The 27885-nt window shown below is 37.9% G+C and overlaps 1 protein-coding gene across 8 annotated transcripts in view; it reads left to right on the forward strand.

Annotated features, from left to right (window-relative positions):
* MAP7 (microtubule associated protein 7) overlaps positions 1-27885 on the forward strand; it is a 107333-nt gene that overhangs the window by 59629 nt on the left and 19819 nt on the right. For 5 of the 8 annotated variants that reach the window (XM_079299220.1, XM_079299216.1, XM_079299214.1 and 2 more), the window contains exons 2-8: positions 1111-1179; positions 5784-5861; positions 13462-13625; positions 14375-14486; positions 17779-17889; positions 23217-23330; positions 26639-26763. In XM_079299220.1, coding sequence (XP_079155346.1) covers positions 1111-1179; positions 5784-5861; positions 13462-13625; positions 14375-14486; positions 17779-17889; positions 23217-23330; positions 26639-26763 — 773 coding nt within the window. The remainder of the gene's footprint in view (positions 1-1110; positions 1180-5783; positions 5862-13461; positions 13626-14374; positions 14487-17778; positions 17890-23216; positions 23331-26638; positions 26764-27885) is intronic. The other 3 variants (XM_079299218.1, XM_079299219.1, XM_079299217.1) reach the window with 1 other exon arrangement.

The raw sequence follows: 27885 nt of genomic DNA on the forward strand, positions 1-27885 counted from the left end.
GTTCTTCCTGCTACCTTTTTCCCTTTAAGTTAATCCTGAAATGTGCCTGTGGAAGGAGGTAGGCAAGGAAACAAAGTGTTCTGTGAGGCCATGAAGGGAATGAACTCACTGACATACTAAGGGCTGAGTGTGTATTGTTAAAGCTGACATGCATAAGAAATTGCTCCGGGCCTACTGAGGAAAATTTGTTTTAATTATGTTTTCTAAAGTGGATCTAATACATTAATGCCTGTTTAGCTTTTAAATCAGGAGTAATCAGGGGTTTTTTTCCAACTTTCATTTCTAGTGATATTTTTGTTCAAATGAATCGGTGTCTTTCATCCCCTAAGCTTTATTTATAACTGTCTTTTAATCCTTGCTTGCAAATTCTTTCAAGCTGTTTTTGGAAGGTTTTTAGAATTCTTACAGTCTGCCTTCAGGCTGTTCCTAGATTGGTGTATTCTGGTCTCCAACACTCCCATAATGGAACCACTGGATAAAAAGATGAGAAATAAGATGAAATCATGGCATCTAATTTCTTGGCTTGTTTTTTTAGTTAGAGATAGATGCTGAAACAAGGATGTGGTTTTGATCTGAGTAATCGTAATGAATCTTCTGGTTTTTGGTTTCTTTTTTTTATAAAGGGTTGTTTAAAGGGCATTCAGAGCACCAGAATTAAATCTTGTTTGAGGGCCTGATCAAAAATCTGTTACAAATAATGGGAATATCTCCTTGTTTAGATTTCATTCAGGTCATTAATAGGCCTCTCTTCAGTCCTGCATTATGGGGTGTGTTTTCTTTACAAAGAAGTTTTTACCAGTATCTTGTACCATACCTTTAGAAACCTGTGATCTGCAAGTCATCTCATAAGTTTTATTAAAACACATTGTTATAATGTAATCTTCTTGTGGCTCTATCCTCAACTTGAATTGAGAACTTGTATTGTGGCTTAAATACTTTCTGTGTAGCCTTTGGGGTTTTTCCATGAAAAATAATGTAAAATGGCATTAAGGTGAAATCTTGGAACAATCTGATTTTAAAGGGAGTCTGGCAATATTTAAATTCCATGAGGTGAGTGACCTATTACTAAGTAAAATGGTTAATTAATATCTTCTTTTTGCGTTATTTTAGGAACTGAAGGTTCTGAAACACAAGATAAGAAAGTCACTTCAGGACAAAGCAACACAGGATCTAAACCAGGTACACCATTCCACATGCTCCATGTTTTAAGGCTGTTTGCCTCAATGGTGTATAGGACACAGTTGTTGTAACAGAAGCTTCTGAAGTTTATTGCTTTTGTATCTTACTGTTTCAGACAAAACTGGTATCAGTGACTGTTCATGTTTAGAGAGGCTGGAATATGTGGTTGTTTGCAAAGAAGCAAAACTGGAAAAATCTACTTATATTTTAGAATGGAGTGAGGTTTGGGAAGTGAGAAAAGACAACAGAAGCCACTGTATTTGCATCTGTGCTTGAAGGAGAATTATGTGCTGTAGGCAAAGATTTAAGTGTGCCTCTGTTCAGGCATTTCCTCACTTAGCATAAAGTGTGCCATATTCTGTAGCGTGCTCTATGCAGTGGGCAGATGTTTCTCATTACTTCATCACACCTCACGGTGTGGATTTAATTCACTGTTCACTTACACAGTTGAAAATGTGTGTGCTAAAAAGCTTAATGTAGTCCTTGGTGTCATGGGTCTGTTCCCCTTGCACACAGACCAAGATGCAGAAGAGCACTTAGATATCTAAATTCTGCTTGTGTTGCAGTTCAGGTACCCAAGGTTAAAGCATGCAGTAAGTAATGATTTTGTTTGGATGTCTGGGAAAGCAGAGGTGCTTGTGCTGCTGAGGACAAAGCCCCCTGTAACATCCCCCTTTCAGCTCCTTGACAGCTTGGCAGCTCAGTGACTGTTTTGTACTGACAGACCCTCCCCTGTCCCCAGAGGGGGTGCCTTTGGCCAAGGTCCCCAGAGGGAAGGCATCACAGCACTGTCTGTGTTCAGACCACACCTCACATGCCCTGCCAGGCGTGCTGGGTCCTCACAAAGCACAGGAATCACGGCTGCTCTCAATCAGATAGGCAGTGGGAAAACAGGGAGAAAATAAAGATTATTTACCTCTTTCCACAGCTCTCTGTGGTGCACAGTGTTCAATCCTTGCTTTATTCTGCAATAGTTCAATCCAATTTTCATTTCTCAGGAGGGCATCCTAGTATTCCAATGTTTCCTTCTTCTATACTGTGTGTAGAAATGAATCCAAAGTTCTTGGGGCTGGAGTGAGGGAAGGCAGAGTGGAGCTGAAAGTATGAGCCACAGAAACTGGTCATATTTGCAAAGTATATATGACAATTGTTAATTTAGAGACTTAATTTCTACAGATATCAATTTTGCTTAAGAGTCTTTGTTGAGTCCTTGTTCTATAGAAGATTTTTAAAACTTGTTTTTTCCTGATGTTATTATCATTAGGGACAGAAACCTACTGATATTTCAGTGCTGAATTTCTATTCTGAAATAATGCAAAATAGTGTTCTCAGCTTCTAAGCTTTCAAAACTACCTTTTAACTTATTAAAATGAATTTTGAACACATACTAAATGTTCTAAATATATGGACATATACTGTTTTCATATGTAATTTAAAGGCTTAATTTCCAGCAGCAGGTACAAAATTAATTTTTCCTGGTAGAACTATGGCTTATTTATTCTTCAAATATCCCTATCACACAAATGTTTAATTCTATGCCTGTTACATAAGTGAAGGGAAATAGGTTGTTGAGTGTGAGTTCCCACATATTGCAGCGTAACAGCTGCAACTTACAAAGCAGCATGTGACTCTTCCTGGAGTATCGTCTCTTAGGCTTTGATAATGCCCAGCTGGCAATTATTTCTCTAAAAAATGAGGAATTATTGCAGGATTTGTTGCAACTGGAATGTTTCCCATTTCCTTTTACAGCAACTTAAAGATTATAGTCTGATGATGAGTATGAGCAAAAGCGAGTACAAAGTACTTGGTTTGTCCTGGTATTCCTACCAAATAAGGGGAAATGCCAATCCCCCAGCTATTTGCCTGGTGGGTTTTTAATGAATAGAGACATGAGAAATAAAATGAGGAGCAGTCCCAGTGAACTTGTTTTGCCAGAGTTAGAAACTATTGATGCTCTGCACTGGGGGGTTCCAGCAGAACATCTGGATTCAGAATGCAAATGTAGGATGTTGGGGTTGTAGCCAAACTATGAAGGATCATTTTGAAGACTTGGAGAAGGCATTTTAATTATCATTGTAAGATTTGCACTAATAATATGCGCTCCAGCTTCTAGCAGAGCAAATGCAATGATGGTCTGTTACAAAGGTGTTGCCCTCATCTTTGTGCTAACATTGATTTAGCTCTTTGTGATTCCAAATGTATGCAAAATCGCTTGTTACTGAAGACATGCACTCTGCATAGCCTGCAACTTAATGCAAATTCTTTAGGATTGTTCTAACATCCTGGGGTGTTGGGAGAAGGGCTGTTCTTGTGTGAACACTATCAGGTGTGTGATATGGAAAAAATAATTGGATATCTTCGAACAGAGTGGCAGAGGGCAACTTTAAAAATTTATCTTTTTCCTTCCATTCCTTATAATTAGGAATTCTTAAGGGAGACCTTTTCAGTTAGCTTGTCCATATAGCCCTCTTGCCTCTTTGAAGAATTGTTGCCTCTCCCCGATAGGGAAATCTCTCTTCTCAAGAAAGGGGGAAAAAAAAACCCAACTGGAAGGATATTCTGAAAGAAGCAGGTTTCTACATTTTTCCCCAGTGTCTTATCATTTTTTGTCAACTCAATGTTACATTGACTTTGCTGACAGCCCTTGAAGGGAATCCTTGTTTTCCGGGGAAAATGTGCATTATCCCACAAGCTCTAATTACTCATGCCACAGAAATCCATGTTTGGTGAACCTTGTGTGCCAGCCACCAGGGAGAAGGAATATTATTACCCTTTTGACCTGTGTCTGCATGCTGAAGGGGCTGCGTGTGAGTCAGCATGCTGCTGAACATCAGCCAAATGCAGATGTGCAGTGGGCAAATCTCTGCCATGGCATGGCCAAGCACAGTGTCATAAATGGCAGCACTGTGAGCCAGTCAGCCAGCATTAAAGTTTGACCTGTAGCTGGGTGAAGGATTACCTTTGTCTTTGCTAGTGACTTTTTCTCTTCTTGTGCCTGTCACTGGGGCTGTTGTGTTTGAAGGTTCTCCCTGCCAGCTGTGCAATGAGTTTTCTCCTTGCAGCTGTTACTTTTGCATTAACACTCTTAATTGGGGCTCTAGTCTGACACTTGTTGAGATAATAGTTTTTCAGTGATCAGAGTTCAAGAGTAATTAAAGTGTGCATAGCTGTTGGGGAGCTGGTTCACCCAAGAAATCCTTCCATGCTTATGCAGAAACTTCTGTGAGAGAATGAAATGCACGTTATGTTTTTTTAATCTACTTCAAATAACTATTCAAAATTGGTGTAGCACAGCCTCACTTCAGGGACTTATTTTGCAAATATCTTTAACCTGAGTTTTATGACCCGTTGTGTTGTTTGACTCTACATTTTACAAGTTCCTTACATGTGTATTCACACTCAATAGTGAAAAGACTCTGTTGTCTTGGGCACGTTCGTGATGACAGTATTCTAGGTAGTTCTTAATCTTAAAATATTTCAAAACTGAGTTCCCCTCAATACTAAAATAAATCAGACCATTTGTTTATTCCCATAAATCTTTTTGGTATCTCTGTGGGTTTTTTGTTTATTGTGTTCTTATGCAAAACGGGCTTTTTCAGTGCTACTGAAAAAAAAGCATAAAATTAAGAGCTTTCCAGGTTTAACAGAACAGGCTGAGTAGGAAATTAGTTTTGGCAGCATGCTGAGATGCATTGCTAACTTGGATTTTGTTCCCTTTGTCTGGAACAGCTCCATTGCTGAGACTGGAAGATGGATGCTAGCTATTGTTGGCACTTTGTTGTCTTTCAGAACCATCATTGAGCAAGTGATTTTTTTCCAACCAAACCTGAATTTTTGAAGTCAAACCTGGGCTCTGACATAGATCTTTTGTACTATCCTCAGTCTTACTGCTGGGATCCAAGTGGCCAGTTGCAGATAGTTGTGAAGTACTCATGTAGCTAAATTTCAATCTACAAGAATAGTTAAAGCTCTCATCTTACTTGACTCATGTTATACCAGTCCATGCATATGATACCTTATTGTCTTTAAAATATTTTGCCAGAGTTTTTAATACATGTGCACACAAACATCTTTTGAGATCAACATCATGCTGTTTCCAGAGGCTCAGCCAGAGCTGTGTTTTGATCCAGCCTGTTTTGCTTGGATGCTGGATTCCTGTGTCATGATATAGGGCTTATTGGCTGTTCTGAGGCAATATCAAGAGGAAGACAATGCTTTATAATAAAAGACTTTTCTATGGATGCATTATGGAGAGACATTATGGAATAATATACAGTATTTTTTCATAATGCTCTCAAGCAGTCCAGTTATTTTAGGCTTGGAAACAAAATAAAGCTTCTTTCTGGGCTTTCACAAGCAGTAGTCTTGTTGGATATTCACAGTTACATCTTAGTCTGCATTTTACATCTTAAAAAATCAGTTTTCTGGGGTTATCAGTTTTCTGGATTTTTTTTTTTTTTTTTTTAACAAGATGGATTTTGGAAAACTTGATCTATTTTGATAAAATAATTAGAGTTGTTTAACAGCCATTTTCCTAAAAGTTGGAGTTTGGTAGTATTTGACTTTATGCTATGTGCCTAACACTGCTCTTTCTCCATTTGTAGATCATCCAACAGTACTGAAGGTTGATGACAGGCAACGGCTGGCCAGAGAACGGAGAGAAGAGCGAGAAAAACAGCTGGGTAAGCCTGCCCTGATTTTTGTTTGGTTGGGTTTCATGGACTGTCATCTGCATGCAGCATTATTGCCAGTTTACTTTTAGGGGCAGTCAGCAAAATGATAGTACTAGATATGCAATAATGTCATTTTAGATACATTGTTGTATCTTTAAAGTAGATCTTTTAGTTCATCAGTACTGTATCTCTCACCTGGTCTGTGAATGTAAATGAAAAGTAGGTTTAATTTTGATATCATGCAAGGGAGTTTCCCTGATGTAAATGGAATTTTGACGTTTTAGACTATTTTACCAATTAAGATTAAAATGCGGAGTACCATGAAATAGAAATGCAGAATACTTTGCCAATGTATGGTTTGAATTTTTAAATGTAAACTTAGGGTACTTTTTTCAGGTCAAGCCTTTAGTAGGTGTCAAATAGGTGTGCTCAACATCTTATGTCACCTGTGCTGCATATGTATAACACAGTTCAAGTGAATAGTGAGGCTACTTAACATGTGACTGCTGATGGGCAGTATACTGAGTGTGGTGGTGAGAGAATTTAGAATTATGTGAGGCCAAATTGGTGGCTTTCTAAACAGTATTTATATGTTTGACTACCACAAAGTTCTTGTGGTAATTAGGAGGTCAGGAAACACAAGTATTTCCTCTTTTTTATATATTTACTCTTATTTCTTTCAATGCTGAATTGTTCTTAGGGCTTGAGAAACAGAAGTTCTTTATTTCCCATTTCTAATTTTTATTGAACTATGTTATAACTCCAGCCAGAATTATGCTGCTTTTTCTAACCTGAAGAGCCATGATTGTCACCTATGTCTTGATAGCATTTATATCCTCCCTTCTTTACAGCACCTTAAAACATTGCAGTAGCCGTGCATGATCCACTAGGATTGTTTTGGAGGGGAAAAGGAAAGCTTTAGTTCTGGCTTGCTCAAGGGGCAACATGACAGGATATTTGCTAATCCCTGAAAAGCTGCCCCTTGAGTTGGGATTAATGGTATGTGTAGGGTTAGTTTCTTCAGGTTTCAGAGAAAATGGATGTTACTGGCCCATTTTAATTATTTTTTCACAGATGATGGTTCCATGTCTTGAATTTGTTTTTTGCTCAGGTTTGATCCCTGTGAAATAACAATACTTTACTCAAATGCAGAGAAAGATGCTTTCCTTGAATTTAACTCACCTCTGATTCTTCTAGCTATTAATAAATGAGTATTTGTTATCAGAAGGACATGACTTCTTTTGAAAAATGTGTTATTTTGTGTGATGTGTTTTAAAAGCAACTTGAAAGCAGCATCAGGAGTTTTTGTAGGCTGACATGGAATCCTTCATTTCCAAGTGGGAGAGTTGTGCATGTCCCTATGATGTATGAGTGTATTGTGTGTTCTTGCTTGAGGAATTATTTTGAACTAACAAGAAAATTGAAAGGCGCATTGTACTTTCATCTGTATATTTGTCTGCTATGATTTAGGAGCTGTCTCTTGAGATCTTTGTTCCAGTACAGCAAAGCAATGATTTTTACAATGGCATGCAACTTTCTTTTCTTTTTTTTTTTTTTTTTTTTTTTTTTTTAGTGCAGAACCTAGATAATCAGTCACTCATGTCCTGTGAACTGCAGCAAAGAAATTCCTAAGCTGGCTCTCTTAAACATTAAGTTGTATAATATTGTTACATAAATGAGTCTTGCTAAAAATAAGAGTTGGATTTTGTTAATTCTGGGACATCAGCCATGCAACAGTAAAGCAACTGAAGGAAGGAATTTTAATTTTTTTCAATAGAATTAGGTTGGATTTAAACTTAATTCCTTTCCTTTTGATTCAGGGGATCTGTCAGGTTTAGCAAAGACTTCTTTTTATACAGAAGTTGAGATTTTCAGTCATACCTCAAGTGAAATTATTCTCTGCTCTAAAAAAAGAGAGAGAACAGAGTTCAATTCTCTAGGCATGGAGCTGGTAGTAATTTTGTTTGTACTTTCAGCAACTTGAACTCCTGGAGGTCATGTTATCAGTCTTTTCAGGAAAATTAAGATCCTTCTGTTAAGAACGTGTGGAGTACCAGTTTTATAAGGATTATGTGTATTTATTGGGCAGTGTTCTGATATTAAAGGAGAGTGGATTTAAGACCATTTTTCTTCCCCCTTTCTTTTACTCTCAAGATCTAATTTTTTTCAAGTTCCACTGTGCTATAATAGATTTGGCTTTCCTGTGGTAAAGTGGGTTGGTGTGTGCTCTGAACTCCTGAGGATTTGCTTGCACCTGGAAATAGTTTTTTAGCAGTCTTATCCTACCTAGCACACTTGGGTGCCTAAGTCTTGTTTTTAATGAGAGTTTAGAGAGTAGGAAGTGCTGTCATTTTTGTTGTCTGGATATATATCTATATAGCATATATGTGCTGGGACTGTCGATATCTGCTGGTTTTTGAGGATCATGTTGAGTCATCTAATTGAAAATATTAAAGAAGCTTCTACCAAAACATCCTTTTAAACTTCAGTATATTCCTGTTTTGTTTCAGACCCGTCTTTAGATAACACAGGGAAACAATCAGCAAATCATACCATCAAAAAAGAATGATTGTTTTAGCTCCTTCACTACAGGAAAGGCATTGCTTTTGAAAAGCCATCCCAACAATTCTAAAATATGAGTTCTTTTACTTTTTTTCTTGTGCACCTCATTTTGCATGACTGAAGTTGTATCAATTTGGGAGAGGTGTTTTTGCTTCAACATTTTTATTCTCCTGACCATTTGGTAATGTGTGTACTGTTGATATGCACATTCAGATCTTTAAAGGATTATTAGAGTGATTGTACTTAATGTTCTAAGTAATGCTTCCAGTGTTGTCATTTGCTCTTCAGTAACCATGTTTTCATTTTTGTGCTGTTTCCACTAGCACCCTTTCCCACAGCACCTATGCATAAAAGTTAACATCTGTCCTTTAAAATACAGATATCAGATCTCTCTATGTGAGACTAACCCTCCTGGACTGTGCAAGACAGAAATCCCAAGAGAGGCAGTGGTAGCTGTCACATGGGTCAGAGGGAAGGGAACTATCAGACACTGGCTCCAGCCTGGCACTTTACATGTGAGCAGCTGTGCTCTGGCACTAGATGCTGAGACACAGACATGCTGGAACTGACTTGTTTATGGAAGCAACTGTGGTGGATGGCCTGGTCAAACTGGAAAATGTTACTGAAAACTGCTGGGTTTACATCATGCAGACTTTACCCTTATCTGCCATACTGATTGTATCTGTACTGCCCAATTAACAGTGCTGAAGAGCATTGCCTGGTGCCAAAACTTAATTGTTCTTGCTATGAAGCTGTTATGATGGATCCTAGCAGGATGTTGGCTCCAGCCAACTAGCTTAGCTATCTGTTTGCTGATTCCTAGACAATGTTTGGGATTTGGCAGGGAAGGTCCATGGGCTTTTCTGCATGTGCTGGTAAAGTGCTGTCACCATTTTGGAGGGCAGAAGTTTAGTAGTAGAGGTGAAAGTTGTTCCATGCCAGTTAGTGTCTGATCCCAGAGCATAGACCTGGTCCTTCCTAATTGGAAAGAAAAATCAGAATGTGTTTTTTCCACATGGAAAATAACTGGGATTTTAAAATAGGTTTCATTCTGGTAATCTTAGGTAGTGGCCTAGCAAAGAGGAAGAATTTTCTTGTTATTATGTAGCAATATCTTGGTCCCTGATTCAGGAGAAAACTGTTTTAAGTCTCGCTTCTGTGCATGTTTTATCTACACTAATCCTGCTTGAAGACTGATCTTTTTAATTAGAATTGTGATCCTGACAAGGACACATGGTTCATTTAGTTTCTGGTGTTGGGAACAAAAGATGGTAATACTGCCTTTTGACTTAGCACACTTCCTTAAATGAAGAGGGATTAATAAAATGTTCTTAGAATATGTCTGAGTTTCCAGTTAGCTAAATTAATTAAATTCTTAATACTTATAATGCATAAGCATTAAAGTAACATTTTAAAGATCACATTATCATGCAGTTTCCTCTCCCATTTGAAAGTGATCATTGGCAAAATAATAACATTAATAAAAATTATAAATTGGTTTGCTGAGTAAATTCCTTCTGGTCTGTTTTCTTCCCTGGCACTTGGGAGCAGAGCTTTATCCAACATTTCCACAGAAAGAAGCTCCACAAAAACTGGGAATCATTGACCCTAGCATATGATTAATTTGGGGATCTCCTTGGAGAATCTGAATGTCAAAAGAGTTTATAAGACAAGAAAACAATTTTTAAGGAAGACTAGTTTAAAAATTGCTGTGATGAATGTCCCTCAGACATGGTTACTGGGGAAAGTTTGGCTTAGAAAATCTCACATTAACTTCACCTTTAATTACAGCTCTGAAGTTCACCTTCTAATTCGTTCAGTCAGCCACTTCTGTGTAACATCCCCATTTTTAGGTATGGTTAAAGCATCACCAATCCATTTTACTGCTAATGCAGCAAGGAGGCAATCACAGCCTCAGTGCAGAGCTGGCACTGAGCAAAGGTGAAAGAGCACTCAGAGGAGAAAACTCTTGCTGAGGTCAGTCTGTAAAGTTAGAAAAGATAAAGGCTGGAAAGCTTGACAAAGACTCAGTCCTTGGCTCAGGTAAGCTGTCTGTCTGAGGTGGATTCAAAAGGCAGGCTGAGAAAGCATGGTGCTAGATGGATCTGCCTTTGTACAGGTGCTAAACCAGAATAAAAAGGACTGAAGAGACAGCAGAAGGGACAGAAAAAGAGAATTTGGGAGCACAATCTTTGTTTCACATATATAAACAGAAAATAAAGGCTTTGACACTTAGTGCATGCTCCTTCTTCCCTCACAGCCTAAAACCCCTGCAAAGAATAGTTCTATGTGTGTGTGGCTGAGGAAACAAACTACAAAATTATTTCCTAAAAAGAAACATGCATGGTTTGCAGCGAACATCTTCCACATTAAGTTAGTTAATTCTAGTGTAAAATTAATCATTTTCAAGTCTTACGTGTCTCTTGATAGTGGAGTGTCTCTTCTTGACTGACCTTGTTTTCTCTTGCTGTTATTCACTTCAGAAGTGTAGGAAACACAGCCTTAATTATGTTGCCTTGTAATGTAATCCAGCATTACTAGTTTGCACACAAGCAGAAGGTATTTAGCAGCATGTCTAGGGCTCAATTTGTAATCTTGTTTTTATGCTCTAATTTTGTGTTCTTGTATCACGTGACTGGTTCAAATATATTGATTGCAGTAAGGAATGGAATAAAAAATGGATCAGGCTGTGACTTTGGTTTGTACTTTCCAGCTTTAATGTAATTGTTCTTATGGTATTTAAGCTTTCAGCATGCAGGTGCTACCTGAATGATAAACAAACTTTCCTTGAATGAACCTTGCACGTTGTCAGACAATGTGAGCTGTTACAAGGGGGAGAAGGATCGTGAACCTGTTAATGATCAGGCCTAAGAAAAAGCCTTTTTGTTGGGCCATATTCACACTGGAGTTCAGTGTTGGCTCAGCACCAGGAAGAACTCTTAGCACAGTTTCTGGAGACACCAAAATAAAAGTTGATATTCCTCCCTGGCACATCTTCAAATTGGCTGCTCTTTCAGGTTGATGAGACCTTTTAGAGGCATCTTCAGTTTCCTGTAGACTCATATGCAGATTCTTTCTATCAGCAAGGCATTTGATGCTGTGCTTCTAGAAGCATATCTGTGTATCCAGAATAGAGCTTAATATCCATATTTTTTAACCTTAGAGCAGAGGTCTAAAGAGTAAACTTTTTACTCTACAAGAAAATCTATTCATTTCTGCTTGGGGTAACAGGAAAATGTTTCTGAAAATTCATAAATAAGTACATAAGAATGAAATAAAGATGTTCTAAACTTCTTATTTTTCTTGAAGATATCCTTGTATATCTAAGGACACTAACTTATGTCACTGTATTTATCACCTACCTTATAGGTGACAAGAACTGAGCCCTTAAGGTCACAGAAGAATGTCAGTAATGTTTACAAGAAGAAATGAAAACAAAGCAGATGTTCTCCTTTGATTCTCTAATAAGATAAAATGCAGGAACTGATACTTGAAAAAAATTAAAAGTAGTTAAGATTATATCTCTATGTGTGGAAAAATGTTAAATTCATGAAAATAGATATTACACTCTTTTCAGTCAACAGATGTATAGTAAATCTTACTTTCATGTACATTTTAAATGCTTGGTCCAAGCATTACATTTGTAACTTCCTTATGTTAGCAGATGGACATGTATTTTCTGCTGCCTTTGCCTGTAGCCTAAAGGTGATGGAAAGATGTGGCTTTTGTATTTGTTTTGAATCAGATCTATTTTTTTTTTTGGTTGAGATTTATTCCTGCCAAACACTTCCAATTGCTTGGGTTAATCCATCACTAATGTGTGTTTCTGTTACTGAGCTTGCTGTATCACAGAAGTGTATTTTTTATCACCCCTTCTTGGAGAAGCAGAAAGCTGAAGATAAGTGTTCTGTCCAGAGGTCCAGCATTCTGTTTTCTTATCAGAACTAAGAATGCAGCTAAATATCTTTTCAGCCTTTCTCTTCTTGAATTTAGACTTAAAGGTTCAAATGCCCTATTTTCAATACTTTTTTCTAAAGAATATGACAGACTGAAACCTATGGAAATCACCATGAACAGAAAGTCTAGCCTTTTACATTAATAACAGAAAGAAAAATAATCTCCATGTCTTTTATAGGCAAATTAATATTCCAGTGACATCAGTTAAGAAAGTTGTTTGGGTGGGTTTGTTTGTTTTCTTTTCTTAATTTGTTGATTTGCGTAGACCACCAAAGAGCTTTTCTTTTGTGCTGGGTTGCCATTGTAATCAGATTCCAGGCACAAAAGAGCCAGCTCATCATAGGATCTGTGGAAGTCTTGGGGCTGAGGACAGTGGCTTGTCTTGATATAATCATTAGAGTCTGTGCATAAGTGACTATTCATTAAAAGCTGACATGCTACAGCTAGCTGGATTTTCATGAGATATATACTATTGTGCTTCTTAGATAAGGAGAAAAATTGCTCTTGTGTAGGGCTTCCTGATTTCTTTTGATTAGTTCTTCTGAAACTTGTTGTTTGAAGCTGTGCATAAGTGGAATCATGTGACAGATTAAGGTTTACCTTTAGACTTCTTTGAGGGGTAACTTCCTTCTGTTGGTCCAGGTGCTAGAATTATCATCCCAGCTACTTCTGTTGTAAGAGATCTGTACTGATCAATAAAGATGAAAGTTATGATAGTTTTACCTCTCTTTTTATTGGTTTTTTTATCAGTAAAATATTACAGAGAATTATCATGGTTTGTATAAAAGAAGTTTGTTCACATACATATGACTTCAGTATTTTAGGCATTTTAAACTAGCAAAAAATCCTTTCTTCCATGAAGAAACTGTATGCTCAAATAACTTTACTGTTAGTAATTCATAATAAGTAAATTGAGATTAAATAAAGTCAGTTTGTGGCCAGGGTACAAAGGGTATGAGGAGGGATAAGGATATTATGTATGTCTGAAGAAAGAGAGTTCAAAAGGTTTTCCATTTACCTCGGTTATTCAAAATTAAAGATTCCATTGCATAAAGCAAGTTAAGACTTTTATTTCTCATTTTTCTTACAGCTGCAAGAGAATCTGTCTGGTTAGAAAGAGAAGAGAGAGCACGGCAACATTATGAAAAACACCTAGAGGAACGCAGAAAGAAGCTGGAAGAGCAGAGACTAAAGGAAGAGAGAAGACGAGCTGCTGTAGAGGAAAAGCGAAGGCAGAAACTAGAGGAAGAGAAGGTAAAAACAAATGTGGTAACACTTTCAACTTCTCTTGCCATAAAATACAGTATCAACCTTTTTCTCCAAGAGCTGATGTAAAGAATGCAACATGAGCCGTAGCCAGTATGCCAGAGTGTGTGGAAGGATTTTAAGCCTTACTTGCACAGGTGCTGCTTCTGTTATGAATCAAATGCAGTGAAGCTGAGCATGCCTGGGTTATAGTGTAGGGCACTGTGCAAACTCATGGAAAAGCAAACTCGGTCAGGTTTGTATGGTTATCTGTTAATTCTTAGCCATTCAGTTTAAGGGTAGCTAAATATAAGTTGTCCCAAGAAAACCTTTTCAAAAATGAGTGTGTAATGAAATATGGTCTTGGCTGATTTGTCTCAGTTAAACTGGGAAGTTCTTGCAGTGTGATCCTGTATAAGTCACCTCATCCTTTTGGGTGTTTTGTTTCCTGTTTCTCCTACTCTTCTGGTATTTAGTGGATGGGAAGGAGCAATAGGATGTGTTTGTGTAGTTGCAGGCCCACTTAAACAGATCTTACCTTTTCAAAATTTTAGTTAACATTCTATCTTATTTATGACTTGCTTGCTGCTTAATTTTGCTCTCATCTGTGTGTCTTAAGTAAGCAGCACATAAGCTTAAACACACTTGTAAGATGCCTACTTGGTTTTGTCCATGTGGATGGAGGGTAGCAGGGTTTGCTGAGAAAATAAAGCTAAAACCCCACTGGTATCCAAACGTATTATCCTGTTGTACTCAAGGAGCGCCATGAAGCTGTTGTACGTCGCACAATTGAAAGAAGCCAGAAGCCAAAGCAGAGGCAAAACAGGTGGTCCTGGGGAGGAGCACTCCACAACCGCATTAATAACACAGGTAAAGGGGAGGCTCACCTGCTCGCCAGCCAACTGGAATTTACTGTTTTTCTGAAAGGAAGGATGGTTCTCTGTATGCTAGTTTGAATTCTTTGCTCTTGGTCCTTTTATTGTTAGCAGTGGCATGTTTGTGAAATTCTTGTGTAGCAAAAAGGTAACAGGGAGAAATGCGAACTAAAGTTACAGCTTGTTTCAGGGGGGACTTATTCTGTAGCTACCTTGCTACAGCTTCTGCTTCTGCTGCTTTGCTGCTGTTGTGTGTGTATATGTGGGTGTGCTGTGTCAGTCTTGTGGTATGAGCTACTCTGCAAATGCTATAGCTTTGTGCCTCAAAAAGCAGGTCTGGTGGAAATGACCAAACACTGCGATTAAAGTAGACACAAGGAAGAAAAATTGTTCTTTGTAATAAGCAATCTGTGCCTTGTACTGAAATTTGGGAAATAGAAGTCCCTTTTCTTCCCCTAAAGAATGGCAAACTAAGTTTAAGTGAATTTTAGCTATATGCTTTCCCCTCAATTATCTTATCTAACTTAATCTGCCAATCATTGATGTGTATATGCCCTGTTCAATATAAATCAAGCCCCTCAAAAGAGAACTGTCCCTTTACTTCTTTCAACAGAAAATGATCCTTAAAGTTCTTTTCTTCCTAATTTCAATGTGTCTAACCTCTCATCAGGGGAGGAAAAATAAAAAGTTGAGAAAAGAATACTCTGAAATCTTTGTCATACATAATTTCAATAAACAGTTATTTTTCATAAAACGTTACTTTTTTTGCTTAACTTTGAATAACTTATTTGATTTTTATTTTATTTTCTGTGAAAAATCATTGTCTTGCATTCTGTCCCTAGGTTATTTTTTTGAATCATCATTCACCTTTCTCGATTTAGCAGGCCTGGAGCACCACTTCAAATCTCTGGGTGGTGCTATAAAACCTGGTACATAATGCTGTGGTTTGTTATTCCTTTACCCATAGCTAGTTCTCAAGAAGTGAGATCATCAGTAACTAAACCACCCTCATGTAGTTGCAGTGCATGCTTAACACCGTGCTGATAGATTAGAACTGTTGTTAGTAGCAGATTTTTCATTATTATTTATTTTTATGGTGGAGAGTTACTGCTGGCTGACTCTAAAGATTTGGCACAATTCACTGAAATGAAGCATAATATTCTATCTACTGGAATTCAAGGAGAACAAATTTGAATATTTTGTTATTTTCTAAAACCCTTTGGCATACTGCAAGTAAGATTTACAATTATTTTGCTCATGAACACAGACACATAACCAGCTGCATTGGCTGTTTCGTTGCTCATGGGTATTTTAATTCTTTTTTTTTGTTGTTTATTTCTTTTTTTGGTTTTTTTGGATAAAGAAAGCAGCAATTTTCCAGGCAATAGATTGCATTTAGCCTATTCTGCATTTATAGGATTCACATTGCCAACACTTGTATGCAAATCCTTATGCTGAATGTCATTCATTTAAATAAGGTTCATTGGCACGAAAGATGTTGTCAAGCCTAACAGGAGAGGTGATTTTCAATATTGTCATTTGTCATCTTCACACAGCCAGTTTATTCAGTACATCCTTTTTGCCAAATGTAGAAACTTTATGGCTGTACTGATACACTGTGTAGTTTCTCAGTGGCAGATTAGACATGAGATCAAGATCCCTATCCTATTTCCACAAATATTCTCTTCTCAGGAAGACTGAACATCATGTCTCCAGTAGAGACTTGCACAGGACATTCTCCAGTTCATCCCGCAGATCAATTTTGGATCATCTTGACAGCCTACAGAGGTCTTTTTCTTAGTTATAACATTTAGATTTCTCTTTTAAAACCTGTTTCTGAGTTTTATTCCCCTCCCAGTATCTAGTCTGCCAGTTCCATGCCCTCACCAAGTCATTTTAACATTAAAGTTAGCAAATAATCACGTGGGATAGTGAGAATTTTTTTCTTCGGTCCAACCAGTTATAGTGAATCCTGTATAGTTCACAGATCTGGGGAGAATTAAGATGTTTTTCATATACTCTATTTCTATGAATTTTTTTTGCACACAGTGAGTATAATTTAATCTATAGGGACAGAACAGGCAAACACAATCTTAATACACTTGTCATAAATAAACAGTGGCAAATAATATTCAGCAGCAGCATCCCTAATGCTGTTATTGTCCTGAGTTTGTATCTGCTTTGAAAACAGCATATGGACACTTTTTGCACACACAGAACATGAATCAGCAGAACAGTTAGGCATATGCTCAAGCCTCATTGCATTTCAGCATGGTTGAGTGCTTTGCTGAGTAGTGCTGAGGTTCAGTACATGCTAAAATGTAAGCAAAAGCAGAATTGATTCTCACAGCATCTTTTGGATGCCAGATTTTCAGATGAAAATTTGTAATGGGAAATGTGTAGCTAATGCATGGAGCTTGGAGCTCCTTTTTTTGGGGGCTTTTTTTTTTTTGAAAGAGAGCAAAGAAAGGGCACAGCAAACTCCCTGTGCCACACATATGCACTAACTGTGCAGTCTCTATTCTTGAAGTAACCATCACCCTCTCAGCAGGGCGCAGATGCTGACTGCAGCAGTTGGGCAAATGATGTAATACCACTCTAAAACTTAGAGAAACTAAAATCAAATTATACATTTTTCGTGTTACGTATACCAAGTAGGTGCATTAGAAGTACTTTCCTCAGAGGCTGATGTTTTTATATCTGCTAAGGTGTGTGCTGAGCTGGATTTTCAGCATGCTGAAAATAACTCTAGTGGGTGGTTTAACACTTATACTTAGCTGTGGGATTTTTAACTAAACCTTTTAATTTATTTTGTGCTTACCCTCACTTCCTTTTTGCACTAGATTTCACTTAATCTTTCAGCAATGCATTGTCACAATATTGGCCATCTGCCTAGTAACAGTGCCCTGTCACCTTTTATTCAGATGCTAGGGTGGATTTTTAGTGAATAACTTTGCATTTCCAAAGATCTTGGTTGTTCCATGAAGTTTTCTATTAAAAGTTGTGAGCAAAGATTTTCTGAAATTGAAATTTTCTGATATTGAAAGTCTTTAGATTGCAACCCATTGAGTGATAATGAACAGAATATTTTGCACATTTGAAGCTTAAACTGTGTTGTGCCCAGTCTTTGAGTCACCTGTACATCTGCTGAGAAATCCATTCTATTTCGGAAGTTCTTGTGGTAGAGCAGGCGTGACCTAGTCCTGTTTTCCTCCTCCCACTAGTGAGCTAGGAACTTGCAGTGCTGCATGTGGGCTGTCAATTAGCATTATCTCCATTTGTTTTAGATCGAGACAGGCGGTCTGTTTCAACAATGAACCTTTCGAAACATGTTGATCCAGTCATAAACAAGCGGCTCTCCTCCTCATCTGCAACATTACTAAATTCTCCAGACAGAGGTACAGTTTTGAAGAAAAAAGCATTAAAAGAGCAGCAAGAAGGAATGTTCTATACTGATGTATTACTTTGCACATAAAACAAGCTTCTGAAGTCGTTTTCTGTACTTCATCTAAGTGGTAGTGGAAAGACTTCAAATGTGACAAGTAAATGGTTGAACATTTTTTCCTGTGAGAACAAATAATTCTTGTTTTTTTAAAACAAGAGAACTCACTAAACAATTCTGCTTTAGCAAATGATAAAAGCAGTGCTTCTGTCAGGTTTTTAGTAAATGAGGTACAACTGTTGAAAGAATACATCACTCCATAGTGCATGCAGTCATGTGTGACCTTTTCTTTGCATTAGACAATTTTGTCATAATTTTATTTTGTTTTCCTTTATTTTTTGGTAATAGTTCTTGAATGTCTAAAAACATGTTGCATGAAGCTTTCAAGCAGTTACTTTATTACCATTTTTGGTTGTTTTATTACCATTTCCAGTTATTTTTATGGAAGAGTTGTGAGTGTTTTTCATATTGTCTGTTTATTGACTTTTTGTGTCCAATTATTTCTCAAAGATTGCTTCATTTCAGTGTACATTTTTGGTGTTTATAAGTCTGAAAAATGATAAATCATCAAGCTTTTAAAAATTAACATAACTGAATTGCTGCCTCTGTTCTGAGGACTTAAGAGATTGAAGTACTGAGCTTCAAAGTTTTATAAAAGAATGTGTCTTGTGTAACTTGTGCAAAGAGCTTTACAGTACTTGGTAGGGATTTTTTTGTCCCCTACTGAGAATGAGTTCTGTCCCATTTCAATCCATCAAATTGTTTTGAAAACCAATTTTTTAAATGGGCTTTTAGTTGTGTTGTCTGGTTGGTGTCATTATTTGTGTGTCTTAGTACCAAGTATGCGTGGACACGTGTATCTGGTTGATTTGAGCAGCCATGTTCATCCTAGTGGGCTAATCTAGTTGTACAGTCTGGTAACTTGTGAAAAATACAGTAGTACATTAGGAAATACTTTATTCCTAAGCACCGGTCATTTCTTGATTAAATGTTGAAATCCAGTCAGTTTTATCTTTATTGGCTTTTCAGGTGTGTATGTTTTTTTTCAAATGGTTGCTGTTCTTTGCCAGGGGATGCTTTTTTGAGGAAGGATCTTGATGATGTGGGGAGGTGAACAGCAGTAGGCATTAAATGTGAAGGATAGTCTCTTATGGACTGCAAATGTTTTAGCTTATGCCACTCATCCCATGTTCAGGAAAAGTTAAACTAAATAGTACGCAGTCTAGGAGTAGGGAAAGAAAAGGAATATGGTAGTGATGGCCATATGTCAAAATGTTGAAGCATTCTTTGCTTGGCATTTTTACTAAAACAGCACAGAACTCTTCAGGAATCTCTTGTGACTTTTGCAGAATCTGGGACAGAAAGTAAATCCAAAAGCTATAAGTGCTTTTTCTCATGCAAAGTCAGATACCTAAATCTAGTTGAGCCATGTATTTGGAGAGGTGCCATTGGTCTCTCCAGTGGACTCAACCTCTTAAGGCAGGTGCTTAAAGGAAGGCTGTGGCTGTCTGCTCCCCATTTCACCTTCCAGAGGGCACCCAATCACACTTTGTCTGTATTGCAGACTCCTAGCTACAAAACAGGGAGCTGGGGATAAGGATGATAAGCTTACCTACTAAGTGGCTTATAGCTGCCAACAAGAACTTGTCATCTATTGTGCTGCACCTTTCTATCATTTGAAGGACATTTTTTTTTTCTTTTTTTTTTTTTTTTTTTCTTTTTTTGTTTTTGGTGCAGCAAAAGACAAAAGTTCTCATTAACTAATTGGCTGAAAGACTTGTTAATTTCATTTCAATTATTGTAATGTTATGTAGCTCTATCACGGTTGTAGGATTGGGCAGCTAGCACAGGCTTCTCATTATGCTTTCATGTTACTGTAGTTAGTGAGTAGTTGAAACTGCAACAAAACATGAACACATTCAACTGGAGAAAACTGTGGCTGACCAATAGATTTTGGCAACTGTGCTCTTTAAGGAGAGCTTAGCAAGGGGATAATGCTTTTCATGAGGTATGAGTTACATACTTTAAGTTTTGCAAAACTTGCACACTAGTTGTTTTCCTCCCCTTCTCTGCAGTGATTTTTCTTTTACGCAGGTGATGGTATCAATCACTGTGTCACCGTTTTCTGCAACCATTATAGAAAATATTATAGAAGACTCCGGTGTTGTTTCCTGTTGAAAGAGCAGTTTCCCCCTATCTACTCCTCACCATATTGTGTATGTGTACAAGCAAACACCACATTTATCAATGAGAGTCTCCTTCCTGGTGCTCATCAGAAGGCCTGTTAAATCCCTGCCTCCCATCTGTTCCTACAGCTAATCAAATGCTGCTGTTTGCTTACTTGCAAATTATTCTGCTGCTGCTAAGACAACTTTCCAGTATTCAGGTTGTATATCCTGAAGACAAATACAGATTATTGTAATCAATTTACTTTTGCCAGCTTCCTGCAACTTTGTGTGTTTTTTAGTTACAAGTTAGGTTATAAAGATCTTTAATCTGTTAAAAATAACCTGCCTGTGGCTGGGGGTAAGGGTACTTCCTTGTACCAGAAAGTCTATCACAAATGTGCTTCCTGTGTGAAAATGCAGCAATAAAAGCTGAGAGAGTTGGGTTTGTACAGACTGGACAAGACTCCAGGGGGACTTTACAGCAAAAGGGTCCTCCATCAGAGCTGGGGAAAGACTTTTTACATGTAGTAATAGAACCAAGAGGTAATTGCTTCAAACTGAAAGGTTTAGATTGGGTATTAGGAAGAAAATCTTCCCTCTGAGGCTGGTGCAGGCAGGTGGAACAGGTTGCCCACAGAAATTGTGGATGCCCAAGGTCTAGTTAGTTGGGGCTTTGACCAACCTGGTCTAATGGAAGGTATCCCTGCCCATGAGAGGAGGGTTGGGACTAGATGATCTTTCAGGTCCCTTCCAACCCAAACCATTATAGAATTTGATAAATAGCCCTTAGAGCGATAGCTTAACACATCATGAGAGAAAATAATACTGCATCCCCTTGTCTGTCAGATGGTTTGAAAGGTACCAAATCTTGAAAATGTCACCCTGAGGCATCAAAAGGAAAAAAAAGTCCCTGACCTAATTGTTTTACAGTTGATCGTATTATTTTGGGATGTTCTTTGTTTGGTATTCAGTTTTACTCCAGTGTGGTTTGGACACCAAACTGAAACTGTTCAATGTATTTAGGTATTAATACTCTTGTAGTTGGAGCCAGTGGGCAAAAGTTTGTCTGTTCTAGGTGAATGGTGGTGCTAATCTGTTAAAATATATATTGAATGTGTGAAGTATGATGCTTTCAAGGAGCTGCTGTACATTTGGAAAATTCAGTACATGATGACCCTGGCCCACAAAGCCGAGGTGCGTCAAACAAACTCTGATCTAAACCCATTGCAGAGAATCAGAGACACTTCACTCCAAGGTCCTGACTAAAACTACTTGACATCTCTGAACCAGACCTATTGCTTATACAGAGAATAAAGTTTTTGGTTTTTCGTGAGATTACTTCATCTCTGGGGTTTAAATGTGATGTAAGGCTTGCAGCTGGCCCACAGGGCCATTATTTACATTGTGACATTTACTTGTCATGTAAAGATAAACTTCAAGAAATGGATGGTATATATAGTATTGGTTTACTGGCCTGAAATATCAGGGATTGCTTTCTGAAGTTGTGTGATCTTTATGTTAAACTACATTAGGAGAGCTCTCCAAACTCATCCACAATCATACATGTGAGCCTCAACTACTGAAGTCTGATGCCACAAAAAAAAAAAAAATCTGTTGTCTTGCAGCAGTAGGTTTAAACAATGATCATACTGAGCATGGTGCCTGGAGAGGAAAGCATAGACTTTACCACTACTGCATCTAGCTTAATGGTAGCTCTGTGATTTCTTCATTGTTAAACTGCAAGCTAAATGATAATGTGTGTGCTGTAATGGAGGTCTCTGTAGGGTATACTGTGTGTCTGTATGATCTCTACCATTGCAGAATGGAACCATTAATCACTAAAAGTTTTGGCAATAGTACATTGTGTAAAAGCACAGTTAGGAAAAGAGCCTGCTGTGTTTGAGAGTCCTATATTTCTATAGTAATGCCCCTTATTGTATTAGTGGAATTTAAGGGAGCAATTTGAGAAGTGCAGAACAGCACTGAGAGCAGATTAAGCAGTTATATTTTCATAGAAGGAGATAGAGATCAGCCTCTCTTTTCAAGGGGCTCAGCAAGGAGTAGATTAAAGACAGATTCAGAGTTTATGTCTATTAAAAGTGATGGATCTCTTCCTTTAAAAATGCAAATAAATGTCAAGTTTGTTACAGCCAGTCACTCCAATGAATGTTATAGAGATTGAGCCTCATAAATACAAGCTGCAATTTTGTTGCTGCAAATGCTAAACTAAGGCAAATCAATGCTGAGATATAAGAAGACATGATTTTACTTGCAATATCAAGATTACTGCTATAATGTAAGCTTACTATAATGAACTACTTTGGGAACTAGTTGAATGTTTTGGCTTGTGATAGTCATTATAAAACAATTTGTTGCATTGGAATGTCAAGGAAATACCCATTTCAATACAGAAAGTGACTTAAAGGATTCTTCTGGTTAACGCTCCACCATGAGAAATGTTTAATTAGTATTTTTTTAAAAAAGAAAAGGAACTTTACAAGATAAAAAGATTATATTGACAAGCTATGTTTGCATTAGACAACACTGGGGAAAGCAAAGTGGCAGTGTGATTGCAGCCAGGTCAACATGGAGTGCGTTTTCAAAACAGAGCAACTTTATGAAAAGTTGATTCTTTTTACTGTTCTACATGGAAACTGATCATTAGCAGGATCTTTGGACAGAGAATTAATGATCACATGTATTTACTGTTTCCTGTGGCTTCACCTATTACTGAGACAGCTGTAGCTGCTGAGCTTGGTATCTGCAGTTGAGACACACTATCCTTTTGCAATAATTTCATAAAACCCCATTGCTCTTCTAGCAGGGAAATTATCCTGTCATTCCTAACATGGAATGTGGCAGATGTGAAAAATATTCATATTCATTTAGCAACAATTTGCTGTTATGCCACAGGCAGTAACACAAATAAAATGTTCAGATGTACATATTTCTATAGGAACTCTTCTGCTAAAAAGGAGTAATAATAAAATGCAAAATGGCAAATTTTCGTGGGCAGTTTTAAGATTTTCAAGGTATGCAAGTGAGGAAATAGTACTAACAGAGTGCAGCATGTGAAGTGTTTATCTAACATCTTGCTTGTATGGTGCACGTTCAGCTCGCCGTCTTCAGCTCAGTCCATGGGAGAGCAGCATCGTTAGCAGGCTCCTGACGCCCACACACTCATTCCTGGCTCGGAGTAAAAGCACAGCTGCATTGTCTGGAGATGCAGGTAATCCTATAAGAGCAGAGGCTTCATGTCTCAGACATTTATTTTTCCAGATTCCCTGCCGGATGTTGTGAAGTCATTGATCTAATTATGAGTGTATGGTAGCATCCCAGAATGAACTTGAACACCCGTGATTAGTGTGCATGACAGCATGAAAGCTTCTCTGTAGTTGTTTGCTACATCTTTCTCTTTCTCCTACTACCTCTTTCTTACTTATGCTTCTTCATCAACGCAGTAAATGAATGCAAAACATGCAGGGCAACAACATCACGCTGACCATGGCTGTTTAAGGAAATGCACACCTTGCTTGGAAAGAGATGATTTAGCATATCCACTGTTAAAGCTGTGAGCTGCTTGCTGCAAAGGAGTTTCAGCCCCTACCAGAGCACTTCCCACACAGAAAAAGTTAGACTTTAGGAAAGATAGGCTCTGGCTACTGTGCATTGAATACCTGTGAAGTTAAATGTGCAGGTTTAGTAAGGCTATAATAATTGTAAAGTTATCTGCCAACCCCAGAAGAGCCTCCTGATGGTACTTACTGAAGGAAGATTAATGTGCAGAAATGTGATGATATCACTAGGAGGTAATTGAAGGCCCAGGCAAAACTGTATTCCAAATACAACCACACCATGCTTGCTTATCATGTATTTTAGGCAGGTGACAGCTGCCTCTTCTTTTATCATAGGATGTTTTATAATAGAATGTTTTATAATCATTCACTGGGAACTTTACCATTACACTCTTAACATGTGCAGCAGTATATTATTGTAAGTCTAGGCAAGTCCTTCTTGTCTGATGTGGACAGGATTTTTATTCTAATTAAAGAACATAGAAGGTAAGAAGGAACAGAGATCTGCTAAGATTACTTTTAAAGAAGCTTTCACTTAAGAACTCTTATAACTAATTAGGCTGTGGTACAGTTACACAGAGATAGTGCTGTAGGAGCAAAAATGTGGATGATAATCTGCAAATAGTAGAATTATTTTTTACTCTTCAAAAACAATAGCTCGTGAAATTAATATTTAATATCACCTATTGAAAAGGGTATTGGAAATTTAGCTCCTTGTTAGGGAATACTTGAGAAGGCAGCATGTAAGTGGTTACCTTCCTGGATCAAGCATAAAGCTTTTTGTGACTGCTCTTGTTTATATTGCACAACCAACTCTAAACTGAGTGGAATGTTGAGAAAGGCTACAAGTAGCAGGAAAGACTGATATGTCAGTTCAGTCCAGGGCAAGCCCTGAAATGCCTTCCCTGTGCTAACTGGAGCTATACCACCAGAAGAATAATCCATCTGCTCGTTGTTTTCCAGGTATTATTCTCAAGGAGCAATAACTTCAGCCCCTTCATACAGGATGCTTCCTGGAGATTAATGATCAGATGATGGCAATGGCTCACAGCTGTGCTCTGAGCACTCCACTCATCCCAGCCTGCCATTATTCCCTGGAAAATTACCCTACCCTTTGGATGTAAAAATAAATTGCAATGTAAAGAATCCAAACTGAGTTAAATATGGATTCATGTCCTTAAATTTTAAGTGAGCTATTAGGGCGATCCACCGTAAGAGTACCTCTCAATCTTTTTTTTTTTTTTAAATAAATCCTTCAAAATGTTTTTAAAATAGCTTTCTAAAAGCTCCTCTGAATAGATATAATCCTGTTAGTACATGAATTATTGGAAGTGCTGCCTAAGGCATTGTTTGGCAGCTTCGCAAATAAAAATGAACTGTTTCTGTTTTACTGCTTGTGTTGGCATCCTTGGTGGTAACTTCAGATAATCAGCAGGCAGAAAGGGAATTGAATCACAGAGCAGGAGCCACATAAATTATAAGTGGTGTAAAGCATTATGCCACTGCCTCTTATCTGGCTTAGATGACCTCGACCAAAACAAAAACACAAAGAAAAATCTCTGTTTTCTTGTTTCTTGCTTGTTTTTAAGTTAGTCATAATTCCTCATTAAACATAAATCCCTATAAATTATAAGGCAAGCATTAGTGCCATTGCTGTAACACTTACATGAGACACTTTATTCATAACGTTAATCTCTTGGTGCAGGAGAATTTGCAGCATTAGTACTGTTAAGTCTATGAGCTCTTCCTGTAGCAGCAGCTGTACTTTTGTAAGACAAGAAGAATTAACTGTATGTGGAACTGCATTCTTTCAAGTGTGCTCTGAGAGGGATATACAGGCTAGAAATACTGTTTTGGTTTTGTTTGGTTTGGCTTTTCATTAAGGAAATAGAGGATGTAAATTTCATTGATGTGGGAAAAAAAAGAATAGGAAAGATACTGTATAGAGCCCCTATTTTTTCCTCAAGAGACATGATAGTTGTGCTAACACTCAACTAAATGACTAGAAGAGAGAAACAGGAGCAGAAAAATAAAGCTTCACAGTAATAACATAATTTTTTCCTGAACTTCTCCTTCAGTTAAATAAAGAGAAAGTCCAAGAACACTTTGCTGCAAGAAGTTTCCCATTATATGTTTTGCAGTTAAAGTTCTCTTTGAAGATAAAATCAGAGCACTGTGTATCTGATACCTGCTATTGTCAGATCTTATGGTAATAGTTTCCAAGCTGATTTGGTGGTTAGCCTGCTTTTTTTTTTAATGTGTAAAATTGTTTGCTGTTTAGAATGTATTTGAGTAAGTTGTTATTCTAGAAGTATCAAAAAATATGAAGGGCTAAAATATTCCTAAAAAGAAGAATTTTTAAAAACAAATCACTTGTTATAAATTGTAGACAGCAATTTCATGGATTTCCTAGTTGAAACTGTTTTGTATTATTAATGGGTTCTGATCTTTGCGTGTATGTCTCCTTTAATTTTTCTTCACTTCTAATGCAATTCTTAGGCATTCTGATTTCGTTTGCTTTCTATTCTGAATGTAATTGAAACTCATTTCAGTGTGTGTACTAAGTTAATCTTTCAGACCAGCTATTGTTTCTACTGCTTTTTCAGAACCACCAGTTGTACAAAAACTTAACAGGAAAATTCTTTGTACTACCCAGTATCATGGCATACTTCCTAATTTTTTAGAAAGAAATTATTAGTTTACACATGGAGAATTGCATGAGCACCTATTGAACTTGCATCCTTACTGTACGTGTGGCCAAGCTAATGTGTCAAATGATGGTTCTGACTTGATAATTAGTCCCTTCTCTGTGTATTAATACCTTCTTTCTTTTCTGTCTTTCTCGGTCGTTTCTGTTCCTGCTGGCTTTCCTCTGTCAATTCTCCAATGCTACTCTGTAATTAAAACTATTAAATAACAAAACCATCCAACACCGTAGTTATCCCCGTTTGTCCCCGTTCAGCATCTTGCAGCCCCCTCAGCCCTCTGTCCTACAAGGCCATGAACTGTAGGAGCTCAGGAGAACGAGCAAAGCTTTACGCCTCGACTGATGCCGTGGGACGCCGGAGAACAACGCACCTCGCCGGGGTAAGCTTGGCAGCCACACATGTGCTTCGTGTCCCGTGCCATGGCCACCTGGCTGCACTTGCTTGTCAGGGCTGGAATAGCTGCAGGGATGCTTCCTCCCCTCTGCACTGCCCCCACCCTCTCCAGTTTGTGTCCTGGTTGGCTGGATTTTTACGGAAACGTGCTGCATTATGTGGTGTCACGGCCTGAAAAACACCAATGTATTCAAAGCACCCGTGTTTGCAGATTAGATGTCACAGAGTCAGTCACACTGCCCCCTTCTCAAGTGGATTCTTTGCTACATTTTAGGGCCCAAGATGATGTTGCCGCTTTTCCTTCAGTGAGGAACTTGTTTTTCCCAGCAGGCTGTTTTCATGAAGGTTCCAGAATTCGGAGTCTTTTGAGGTCTCCAGCAGATTCATCTGAGCCCCTAGAATAAAGGGGGGAATGCATGCACTCACATGTCTCTATACACGAGTGCACAGAGTACTCTCTCTTCATCTGTACTGTCTTAGGACACAAGCCTAGTAAATTTTCCCTTACTGGGAAGGAAGCAGTTGGTTTAGGAGCATGGTTTATAAGCAAGGCTTTCCACAGGTCACTGTTCATTCCGAATTTAGTAGCACTACTGGGGCTAATCTGAGCTTTTAGGAAAATCAAAACAGTGGAACAAACTTGTGTTGACTGTGCTCCAAACCAGTGGGATGCAGTCAGACCCAGTTCAGATTCATTTGCTGAACCTGAGCTGTTATATTTTTCTTATGCTCTGCAACCTGAGTTAGACTGTGAGAAGAGTTGAAGTCATCTTTGCTTGCAGAGAGGTGCTTGCATTTTTGTTTGGCCTGATGGGCAGAAGGTCAAGAGGCAGTGCTGCTATTGACATCCTTGTTGGAAGCAGTGTTAATCAAAGTGCCATGAGTCATAGCCACTACTTAATCTTTCAGGAAGAGGGTAATATAATGAAGTTTAAGCTAAGACATAGCCTTAGAATGTATCTCTAGAGAAATTTCCTAGCATGTGCATAGAGCATTGTTGGTTCTTCCACTTGAGTCTTTCTGATTGCAAGAGATTTGGGGTTTGGCTTTCTTTTTCTTAATAAAAAAGAAGAAATGTTGTTACTTTTTGGTGGAGGAGGTGATAGAA

The sequence above is a fragment of the Erithacus rubecula genome (assembly GCF_903797595.1).
Source record: "Erithacus rubecula genome assembly, chromosome: 2".
Taxonomy (NCBI): domain Eukaryota; kingdom Metazoa; phylum Chordata; class Aves; order Passeriformes; family Muscicapidae; genus Erithacus; species Erithacus rubecula.